The sequence below is a fragment of the Equus asinus genome, chromosome 4 (genome assembly GCF_041296235.1).
Source record: "Equus asinus isolate D_3611 breed Donkey chromosome 4, EquAss-T2T_v2, whole genome shotgun sequence".
Classification (NCBI taxonomy): domain Eukaryota; kingdom Metazoa; phylum Chordata; class Mammalia; order Perissodactyla; family Equidae; genus Equus; species Equus asinus.
Window position 1 is genome coordinate 64,737,525 of NC_091793.1, and position 12,249 is coordinate 64,749,773.

Genomic DNA, 12,249 nt, shown 5'->3' on the forward strand with positions numbered 1-12,249 from the left:
TTCTCCTCTCTCTACCAAGAGAACAAAAGTTAATCACCTGAAGACAATGTAGATTCTATCAGCATGGAGATGGTACCAGAAGAATCTACATAACAAACTTTACTAAATAGTACTTATCTCAGCCCTTGGAAGCCTAAAACTTCCTTCTTTGTCCTATCATTCCTCCATAAATTTATTGTTCATTGTTGAAAATGCTATATAAACTGGAGTTCTAAGCCACCTCTCTGAGTTCCTCATTTTTCTCTGGGTATCTCCCATGTGTACATGAGGTATACATGTTAATAAACTTATGTTTGTTTTTCTCTTGTTAGTCTGTCATTTGCTACAGGGGTCTCAGTCAAGAATTCAGAAGTTTAGAGGGAAAGTTATTTTTTCTCCCTACAGGCTTTATGGAAAGTTAGCCTCCTTGCTGGGTGTAAGGGTAGGCCCTGGAAAAAGCAAGCTGCAATCTTTACTTTCCTGGCCAGAGCCATTGGTTCATAGGTGGTCAGATGTGCTGCATATCAGGAGGATTGCATGAACAGATGTCAAGGAAGTGATTTCCCACCAGCTGTAATGTAGCTCTCCCTTGAGAGAGCTAACCTTAGACCTAAGTAAATATTCAGAAGTCAGAGCAGAGAGAGAAATAAATTAAACTGATGACAACATTGTTAAACTACTGAATCCAACATGAAATAAAGTGTCCCACCAATTCTGAACTTAGTCACATGTCCCAGTACCAGTGAATTCCCATCCTTGTGTCTACCAGTTCAGATTGAGTTTTCTTTTAACTGCAGCCAAATACATCTGGTTGGTATAGGGGTGTCACGAATCCCATTTTGCATAAATAAGCACTGAAGGGGTGAAGAATATGTTCACAATTAGACTTAGAAGAACAGAAATTTGTATCCACATTGAACTCTTTCCTCTATGCCATTTCCTTCTGTTCCCCCTCATCTGTTCCAAAATATCTATTTCTATCCTCATAGCCATTGTGAGATAATTGTCAAAATAGCTAATTTTTTTATGTCTCATTTGAAACACATCCACTAAGACTCGAGGACATAGTGAAATGTTTTGCTTTTCATAGAATACAGACTCATCTCAAGGCTAAAAAATTCAAATGTTGTAGTTGGAAGTGACGAAGAGGGAAATGGATTGAAAATTTCATGGAAACTTCTTGTTTCCATTCCAACAATTTGTATATATCAAACTTTGGAAGCTTCTGCTCAGATAGTTATAGAGAAACACTCCTTGGGGATGGGAGAGAAATTTACTCTGAGCCACCACATCTGTTTAAAGGCCATTTCCTTTCTAAGTAGCTGATGTGTAGAAATATCTTGCTATGAACCCTTTGGGGGAAAGTTCCATCTGCATAAAAGGCATAGGATGAGTGCAGCTATTAACGAGAAAGCAAGATCCCTCCCATTTGTTTTTGTTCCTTTTAAAAAATAATAATAAAACAAAATATTTTGGAAAATATGAGGCCTTGTATTTTAAAATTTTTTATATAAAACCTTCTTGTTTTGAAAAGTACATGTTCTCCAATCTGGTGAAATAGCATATACCAACCAATTACATCAATGTATTACAAATTTTCATCAAATTTAATATCACCTGCATTTAAAATATTTTTGTACAATTCAAAGGACAAAATATAGTACCGGGAAGTACAAACAAATTGGACATCGAAACGTAATTAACACCAAATCTTTGCTCATTACCTTGTGATAACATGTCATGACATTTGCTGCTGTTTTAATGAATCAAAAGACCTTGGGGCCTGGTTTTTATTAAATTTACAATAAGGTTATTATATCCATATTATGAAAATGTTGGCATCAACTCCAGGTTTTCAGAGCGCAGCCAAGTTAGGTATGAGGTATCTTATTTCACACTAAAGCCACAAGAGCTTCCTCCCATTAATAGTCTAAATCGTTGGAGTAAAAGGAGGTTAAGACTACCAATTAAAGAGATCTCTTTCCTTGTAGGTATTGCATTAACTGCAAAAGAAACACTTAGCTGCTTGGTGATATTCAGGATCCTTGTGCCTCCCACCAGCCCTTTTGTCTTCTTTTCTGCACTCTCAGATTGCCAAGTTTCCTTTGCCAAGACATTGCGTGTGCTTTCAAGAGTATTTCATGCAGCCACATCATTATTGTAATATGGTCAACTGCCTTAATCAAACTATAGAAAACATACCTTTAGTTACAGATAAATGAGACACCTAATGACAAACAGGAGTCCTCATAGCCATGGGTATGACAAGGGTGAGACGGTGGGAACAGTCCAGCCTGTGCATAAGAACTAAGGGGTCCACTGAGTGCGGAGAACCAGAAGACTAGCAAAAGCAGCTAGCAGTAGATTTTTTTTTATTATTGCCACGTACCAGCAATTGCAAACATCAGTGATAAAACATTCCTCCACTAAAAAAACTTTTGTTGGTCTAAGTTCCAACAAATGCTGATGTTAGTATGAATTTTTAATAACGTATATGTAAGCTTCAAATAGCGCATTTTATTACTTACCACATAATAAATATTATATTCAAGAGGGAAGTTAATATAGAGAGCTCCAGATGTATACCATTGGCTTCTAAACATGCACATTCAAATATACATATTTGTTTTTAAGAGTAAGAGCTCAAATTCTGATTTTTCACTTTTACAATTACTGTGCTATCACTGTTTAACTCAAATTTACCATTGAAATGCATGAATGTGTAGTAACACAGGGGTTGTGGACACAAATTGCACCCAAAGAGAGCTCAAGCAACTTCAAGCCCTTAGGAACTCTGTGATTTTTACCAAATAGAATAGTAATCTATGATGGATTTTTCTAGTGAAAATATTTTAGTGAATTTTTTTGATTGCAGAAATATTTGAAAATTGCTAGAATTGATCCTGAAAAGAAACCACAAGGACAGTATGGCAATTTCTTGAGTTTATTGTAAAATGGAATTTGGATGAATCTCTAACAGACTCATCCTTATATTTAAAACCTTCCTAAAATTTATATATCCATTGCTTAATGTGAAAAAATATTTTAAAATTAATAAAAAGCATCCTTTGATCAATATGAGAGTAGATGGACAAATCTGATTATATTCTCTTTTGAACACAAACATGCAAAGAAAATCAATTTTGATGAAATCATTGACAAATTTGCAGAAGTCTGGTGAACATGTATTTTAATGTTATTGCTTTTACCAGAACAAATCAATATGTAGGTATGTTTATTCTCTTTTTATAAAAAAATGAACTAATGTAATTAAAAAGTACTAATGTAATTAAAAAGTACTATATTATCTTTTCTTTTTTGTACTAGATTTTTTTTGTGTGTGTGTGAGGAAGATTGGCCCAGAGTTAGCATCTCTTGCCAATCTCCCTCTATTTTTTTCTTTTCTTGAGGAAGACTGTCCCTGAACCAACATCTGGCTAATCTCCCTCTACATTTTTTTTTTTTTAATGTAGGATGTCACCACAGCATGGTTTGATGAGTGATGTATAGGTCCGCACCCAGGATCTGAACCCGCGAACCCCAGGCTACCAAAGCAGAATGCATGAATTTAATCACTACATCACTGGGCTGGCCCCTGTACTGGAGTATTTCTTTTTGCATGATTACATATAAAAGTTCAATAACAGAGTATTTCATCATCTGCATTTCTGTTTTTCATTCAACTTTGTGATTATTACTGAATATAACTTGTATATAGGAGATGGGATGTTGAAAAATGACCCACATCTTGGCATCAAACTCATTAGATACACCACTGTTCACGGTGAAGAGGTAGAGAAAACATGGGAATTCTTTTTGGTAGTCACACGCTCCTTGTGGTGGGAAGTAACTTAGGAAATTACTTTCGGAGCAAAAGTACAACAAAGAAGTAGACCCCAAATATGAATAAATGCATAATAATAACACTTTCGGCTTTCCATGGAATTTGTAATGGAAAAGTTGTGTGTGGAAGCTTAAAGTCACAAGTAAGAACTACTTGTAGATCAGATAAGGGACATTATCACAGGTATCTCTGGGAATTGGGGGAATGCTCTATTTTGAAGAGAGAATGATTAAATACTGATATGTAATAATAAAACAAAAACATTAGGAGGATCTAGAAATCATCACTGCTAATTTTACAGACATCCAGTGAGATTAATTGCATAGTACAAATATGCACTAGCTGTTGGTGGCAAAAATAAGACTAAAACTTCTGTTGGGCAACTACATCAGTTTCATTAATGAGGACACTTACAGCTTATTTCAAGTCGGATGAAGTCTTTAATGCCAAGATTTTCCAGAAAAACTCCAGATAAAGCCGTGGTTTTAAAAAAGAAGGAAATATCAGCGCTGAATTCCGCGTGGAAGGTAGGAAAGTGGAGGTAAGAGGCTTCTGTATAAAATGAGACCGCATTCCAGAAGTGTCCTGCAAATGAGAAAATCCTTAAGCATAGTTCATCATTTTGGAATGAGGTATAGGAAAGCATTGGGCATGTGGGTAATTTTCAAGACTAGGGGAAGACTACAAGGAAAAGGAACAAAAGAATAGAAACATCTTGTGCTTATGTAATGCAGAGAGAAAGCTCCTTTCGATTTAATACTCACGGTCACCATAGCAACGTAAGGGACCAATTCTCCAAGCAGCTTCTGAGTTTGATCTGCTGGTATCAGTGATAACTATCTGAGTGACAGGCAAGTGGTCTTTGAAAGAAAGAAAGCCAGTATCATTTGTCCTGAAAAACATAAATTTAAGAGAAAAGGGAGAAAATGTGGATCATCTAGTGACTCTTTACCAAGACTCCTCTCTTCAAAAGTGATTTGGGTGGTTGCAGCAGGGTGGGGGTGGGGAGAGGGTTGACAGAAGGCCTTTCATCTCATAAGTATGTGTGAAAGGCTGGGATGCCAATTACAAAACTCATGGCCAGCTTCCCAAAACAAGTGGATTTTACATCTTCTCTAAGTGTTTCCAGAAACAGATAGTTTACACAGCTTGCTGCTGCCTGTTGTAGCTGAGAGCACCCCACCGCCCAGTGCTGTGCTGATGTCACATTAAACCTCTCCTCTCTTTCCAGAGAGATGGGCTATCTCAGTAACTAACTGGAAAGGGGCATCATAAATCCCACTTGAAATCACTCCAAGGGCTTGTTTCACCCACCTGCCAACAGGTTTTAATCAGCTTAGGGTGTTCCTTATCACCTTTTAACTCTAGGTAAAAACAAGTCTTTACAGTTACTGGTTGTTGCTTTTCATTTTGGTCCACCTTTTAAAGATCTTAGTAGACTCTGGCTTTGTCTTTGCTAATTACGTAAATAGGAAACTGACTAGTCACCCTTTGATAAGAAAGTTAAAAATGAATAGGGTTAAACTACTTGTTTTTCCCCTCTTTTTAAGTAGTGTTTCTGGACTTATGGTAAGGACCATACCATTTAAATGAGAGTAAAAAAATGTAGGTAAGAAACTGGCATTGAATGAATAACTCTTTTGAGCCAAAAATATATAAGTATATTTTTTACCACAGAATGCCACTCTGCAGTGGGTGCCAATATTGCCATTCACAAATGAAGAAACTGAGGCTCAGAGATATTAGATAACTTACCTAAGGTCACATGGCATTAAAGGTGGGGCCAAGTCACATTCTTGGTATCTATCCCACGCCTAAATTTACAAGGATGCGATAGATGTATATGTTAATCTCAGCTGAACTGAAACAATACAAAGCAGTCTAAGAACTGCCCACAAATGGGTTGGACTCCTCAACCACAAAGCCTCAGTCAAGCACAGGATGGATCATTTTGCCTGTACTTGGGAATTGGGTGACACAGCACCAGGCACCAATATTTATGGGAAAGTGTATGAAGCAGCAATTTGATAACAAGAACACAAAGGAGCAGATACATATTGACTCTCTTTCTCTGTAGCCACAAAGCAGTCAACAAATACTCAAAAACACCTAAAATCATTATGAAATTAAATATATCATTTACATATCATTTACAGCTCCTAGTTAACAGACAAGAAAAATAATATACCAAATTATTAATTGGGGAGGGACGGCAAGGACGAAATAGTGTGACAAACTGCTTTAAGGACATGACCTTAGAAGCACACAGATTTGTTCTGGAATCCCAGGTCCCAGTTCCTAGCTTGAGCACATCATTTCATTTATGAGATTCCCCAGAGTTCTCAATGATAAAATTAAGATAAAGTCTACATCACAGAGTTATTGGGAGGATTAAATGAGATTATACAGTCACTTAGCATGGTGCCTGATCTATGGTAAATGTTCAAAAGTAGTGGTGATACTCATTTTAGTTCTCATCTTTGTCCCTGAAACACTCCGTGGCCTCAGGCAAGTCAATTCATCTTTTTATGCACCGGCTATGATTCTGCATTGGAGATCTTATACTACACAGCACACTGTGGAAAATTAAATGTTAAGATTTGGCATCCAACTCAGGAGTTTTGGAGGAAAATATATCAATTCATCTTGGTTATAAATAAATCAGATATTCACCTGTACACATACCCCTATAGGTCTACTAACCAAAAATGTAAAGAAATGCACTATCCATTATTTAAAATTTCTAAAATTTGAGTGGCTGTACTTAGAGGCCATTCAAAGGACCTGGAATAAGACTTTTGTTTCTATTTGAAAAGCATATCTATCTATGAGTGATCCGTAGCCACAGAATAAAATTTGTGTTTTCACATTTCAAAAATCTGTTCAAGCAGACATTTCAAAGTAAGTTCCAAGTAGCAAAGTGAAACAGAGACCAAACCTAGATTCTCCCCTGAAGAAACTCTATATTGCTATAGGATTTTATTTCTTTCCATTTTCATTCTTATGGTGAAAATGGTAGATTCTGAAGTCTGTCCATGCTAACTACTGCCTCCCTCATACACCATGGCCTCTTGTCTACACCTATTTGAGGCCCTTGTGTCAAAGTATCGGAATATACAAATAACACTCTAAAAATAAAAATCCCTTCCAAATAACAGAGAAAAAAACTTCATATTTAGTTTGATGATACAAGGCACATTACCAAAAATACTTTTTATCCAAAAACTTAAAAAAGGAGAAGCAACCTCTCTCCAAAGTCGTTTACTGCTATAGAAACAAACTCAGATGCCTACAGGGGCCAGGCAAGTAATAAAAATGAGTGAAACCAGCTTTATGTTAGATGATAAATGGAAGCTGACACACAGCTTCAGTGTCAGAGAAAAAAGAGAGAGAGAGAAAGACTAGTAGAAAGTGGGTGTCTTGTCTAAAGAGGACAGTGACACCCATTAGTAACAGGTAATTACGCTATTCACAAATGTAAGACCAGGGGCAAGGCTGGAATATTAATGCAAAACTTCTTAATGTTTAAATCTTGGCAATGAATTTAAAATTCTTAAAGAAAAGAAAACGTGGTGAGAACCAACTCAGCACGGGTCAATCAAGCTCAGGTGATGGCTGTGTGTAGCCTCCAGGCACCCTAGGCGTCAGAGGGACTTTGCATATTTATTCATGCTCTTAGGGTCACATTCAGAATAAAATTGGATTTAATTTACTTTCTGAGTGATAGGTATGATTCAAACACTTCAAAACATTAATGGGTGGAACATTTTGGCAGTGGAGGGTAGTGGTGGATTTTAGGCATAAGAAAATGATGCAAATTATGGTGCTACCTATTGATAGGCAAGGAGTTTGCAGTTTTTGATTTGACTTTCCACACACTGATTTGTTTTTCTTTCTCTTTTGTTTGAACTTGTCTCCTCATGGGCAAGCACTTTACAGACTTTGTCTTCCTTTGGAATGATATGTGAGGCCCTTCATAAGGTTACAGGGTACTCCTGTACTTTATAAGTACAGAGGTGATAATTATGTTGTGGGAAAGCATTGCCACTCATATCAGACTGACATTGGCTGAATCCATGTGTCTCAACACACTAGCTGTATGATGTCAGTGAGGTCACTCTGGGCCTCAGTCTTCTTATCTCTTAAATGGGGATAATGATAGTAATTTTAGATTGTTGTATAAATCAAAGTAGATAATGTATATAAAACAGTTGACAGTGACTATTGCATAGTAGAGACTCAATAGTTGAAATTTCCTGTCAAGACTGAAATAAAATTGTGAAATGCAAAGAATGTGTAAAAAAAAAACCAGAAAGGGAGCCTCACTGTTGGCATGACTGCACAAGACAGCTAGAGATCCCAGCTTATGGAGGCTCTGAGGGCACAAGGAATAGACATGTGGTCCTCAAGAAGTGCACATGATCTAATGATCAAACATTTGCATTAAGAAAAAGACTCAAATATTCTCAAGAGCTAAAGTATAGTTCAGAACTAGTCCTCTCAGTTTAACTATCTGAATCTCGGGATTGTTCCGAATTCAGAATTGCAGAACAGAGCAGGGGCCACTGATTTCTTAGTGCATCATTCGAGTTAAGTGTCGTGAAAAGTCACACGTTGCCATTTGTTTTCATCAACCAATTTTAGTTAGCTGCTGCTCTGTAAGCTTCTTTCAGTAGAATCATTTGGGTGACTGAGCCTATTAAGCGAGGATTTTTTTCTTCCTTTTTATATCCTTCTCATTTTCAGTCACAAAAAAGTAGCAAATAAAGCATTATGCATAAGGTAGACAACCCTGGAAAATTATCCAAGAACTCAATACCTCAGCTCCCTTTGAAGCCCTTCTGTGAATCTGAATGGATTAGTCCAAGAGACTTCACACCCTTCCCTGGAGTGAGTGACATGCTGCCCTCCATTTCCTGTGGCTGCGAGAAAGGAATGGCCAGGAAGGTGCCCACAAACAGCTCTGAAGTCTAAAGCACCGCACGGATGCTTGCCGATAATTCTATCTTAGCTTTGGTTAAGGCAGTTATTTCCCTTTTGTCTTCCTTCTTAAGATGTCCAGATAAAAAAGACGTAGGGGATTAGATGAGAAGAAGCTCAAAATGAGCTTGAGGGTCACCCAGTTACCAACAAAAGCAAGTGTAAGCATTGACTGTGGTCACATATACAAGTCCACACCAGGAAATCATATCTATCCAGCTGTGTCCCACACTGACCAGACCATATCAGGAGTCCTGCTTATAGCATAAAAAATGCGAGGAAAAACAAGAGAATTTTGGCATATATTTTAAAATTTCAGAAACGATATTTCTTCTAAAACTCCTCTAGAAACCTGAAACTCTGGGACTTTTCTTAAGCATTTGTGAGAAAAGAAAATCAGATCTTACTATATGAATCCAGCCAAAGTTTACCCAGTACCACTTTATTAATAAAAAATTAAAATGGTCCTCAAGACTTTATGGCTGTAAAATTGATTTAAAAAGAATACTACCACAGGGCCGGCCCGGTGGCGCATGGGTTAAGTTTGCACGTTCCACTTTGGCGGCCCAGGTTCGCTGGTTGGGATCCCAGGTGCACACCTACCTACCACTTAGCAAGCCATGCTGTGGCAGGTGTCCCACATATAAAGTAAAGGAGAATGAGCATGGATGTTAGCTCAGGGCCAGTCTTCCTCAGCAAAAAGAGGAGGATTGGCAGTAGATGTTAGCTCAGAGCTAATCTTCCTCAAAAAAAAAAGTACTACCACAGATGTAGATTTTTGGAGGCATAATTTGATGAACATGCTTTGGATATGAGAGAAAGAAACATTCAGGAGTGCCATGAAAGTTACCCTTCTAGATTGTACTCAGTAAAGATGTAGGATTCAGGAAGCAAGTAGAAGATTAAAAGTCAAAATTATTGGATTATATAGCACAGATTTGCCATTCAATGCCACTTGGGTGCTGATGACTCTCAAATATATCTCTCTAATTTTCTGGAACAAATCAACTGTTCGTTGCCTCCAAACTCTCCAAATTTCACCAAAATCAAATCCAGTTCCTCTTCAAAAATGTCCCCAAACGTTCTAGGTTCTTTCCTTCTTTCTCTGAACTTCTGTCATAATCTCATCTTTCCGTATAGTCCTTTCTGACATTTACTCACATATTGACTTGTGTGTGTAATTCTTGTATTTGCCATTGGAGAACAAGTAGACGTTTTGTAGACAATAATCTTGACATTAATCAGCAATATGGCAAGGATGTCTAAAACGTGGGACCGTCTATATACACCGTGATTCGCCTCCTCTCAGCTTGAGGAACCCTGTCTTTGTCCATGGCAAACACTTTATCCTGCATTTTGAATTACATTTTTTCTGCCTTCTCAAAGCACTTTCCTTTCAGGTAGGCACTCCTTTTATCCTGCACCTTCCACTTCTCCCTCTCTCCTGGCTGTTTCTGCTTGCTCCATTAGCAGCTTGAGGCTTCTTCAATCCTAACTCTCAACATAATTACTTCTCTTTCTCCTTTTTCTCTTCAGAGTCAAACTTATTCACAAAACTGTCTGCATTCTCTTTCTTATCTCATCCTCCTTCTCTCCTTTTTCCTCCTCAAACTACCAGATGAGTCTTGTCTCCTTTCACTCTACTGCAAATTCTCTCACTGAATTGCTAATATTCCTGGAAGAGTTAGACCCTAACTTATTCCACTTTGTTGCAGCATTTCACAATGTAGCCTTCTTTCCTGTTACAAATGCATGTGCATACAAATACACACTCACACACACAAACATGTTATTTCATGAACATAGATTCATTAACTGCCTACTGCCTACTGAACATCTCCCTTGGATGTCAATAGTCATCTCTAAATAACATGCCCAAATCTCCCTGACTTGTCACTTTTCCAGTGATCGGATTGCCTACTTGTCTGTGTTAATTCTGGCAATGACTTGGCCTTAGGCTCCCAGTTGCTGAGGCCCTACACACTCAGGTCTTCATTTCTCCTCTTTTCCTCATCTGTTCTCTCATTCCTGACCCAAAATTTCCACTAGTCTCACCTTTTTTGTGTCTCTCCATTCAACTGCCTTATCCTCATCCTCCTGGCCTCAGTTTATTTTGAGGCCCCAGAGACTCTGCCTGGGCCTTGACAATGGTTAAACTGGCTCCATGCTGCTAATCTGTCTCCTCTCTTCCTACCTCTCACTCTTCTCCATACTACTCCCAGAACCATGTTTCATACTTTATTGCTTAAAACCTTTTAAGAAGTCTCTTTCTCTTACAGGTAGTGTCCAAATTCCAAAATATTTAACATGATATAGTGGACAATAAAATACTATTTAAAACCACAATTATCTTTTACAGAGACAAGTTCTTTCTAACGAAAACAATCCATAAATTGGAGCCATTGCTCAAATTTGGGCTGCTATTCTTAGAAACTACTGATGGTCTTGGGGTTCAGCTGAGCACCTCACATTTTTGGAGCTGAGCACGGGAGCTGCCTCTTGCCTTTCTGTGGTCATGTGGGCATTAAAACAGTTTTGCTCATTATCTATTTAATCCTGAGGACAACTCTATGATGATGTTATGATCGTTATCTGCTTTGTACGGGAGAGAAAACTGAGGTTCAGAAAGGTGACAAAACTCTTCAGGCGCGTCACTTGCAAATGGAGAGGCAAGGATTTGAGCCTAGATTTGAACAGCAAAGCCTTTGCTGATGAAACCACTGTGCTCTGCTGTTCTCAAGGCCTGGTCTCATTGCTACAAAGAGCGGCTCTCTCATGAGCAGAAGCCATTTCTCTAATTTAGTCTACATGTTCTCTGGCAGTGCTGGGATGACAGTGCCAGGCCCTGGGTCCTTGAGCTGTCCTCCTGCATCTCAGGCTGACCAGTCCCGTTCCTTTCACAAGGGCTTTCTCCACACAAGATATAATTCCATTGATTAGGTTTCAGTTTACTAATTTGCAATCATTTTCCAGGCCTGCATTCCCTGAGATTACAATTGGGTCACCTTGACAGGAGTTCTGAGAGTCCACAAACCCTTTTGTTACACATTTACAAGAAATCTTTTGGTTTCTTTCTATTGCAGGAAGACCCATCCGTTATTTGTTGATTTTTACTGGTGAACTTTCAGAGGGCAGCCCCATTTTTTGAAGAGGGGCCTTCAGTGTTTTTTCCTTATTTCACCTAGAGTTTAATGGCTAAATGATATTTTTGACTTTTCTGACATGCTATTTAACTCTCATATCTATTTTATTGCATATATTTATGTATACTTTTCTTAGGAATTAGTTTAACTTTTATAAATCAATGTCACCTCTTAGTTTATTTAAGATACTGTAAAAATAGAGAATATAATAATAAAAATGGTGACTAACAAATTTTGAGAACCAACTATATGGCACATCTGCTAGATGTACAAATTATTGCTAACCCAGCCAGTACTGCCCAG

The 12,249-nt window shown here is 37.9% G+C and overlaps 1 protein-coding gene across 2 annotated transcripts in view; it reads right to left on the bottom strand.

The window, feature by feature from the left end:
• CNTNAP5 (contactin associated protein family member 5) overlaps nt 1–12,249 on the bottom strand; it is a 767,582-nt gene that overhangs the window by 126,986 nt on the left and 628,347 nt on the right. For both annotated transcript variants that reach the window (XM_044769171.2, XM_070507397.1), the window contains exons 15-16: nt 4,588–4,715; nt 4,238–4,408 (exon numbers count right to left, since the gene is read on the bottom strand). In XM_044769171.2, coding sequence (XP_044625106.1) covers nt 4,238–4,408; nt 4,588–4,715 — 299 coding nt within the window. The remainder of the gene's footprint in view (nt 1–4,237; nt 4,409–4,587; nt 4,716–12,249) is intronic.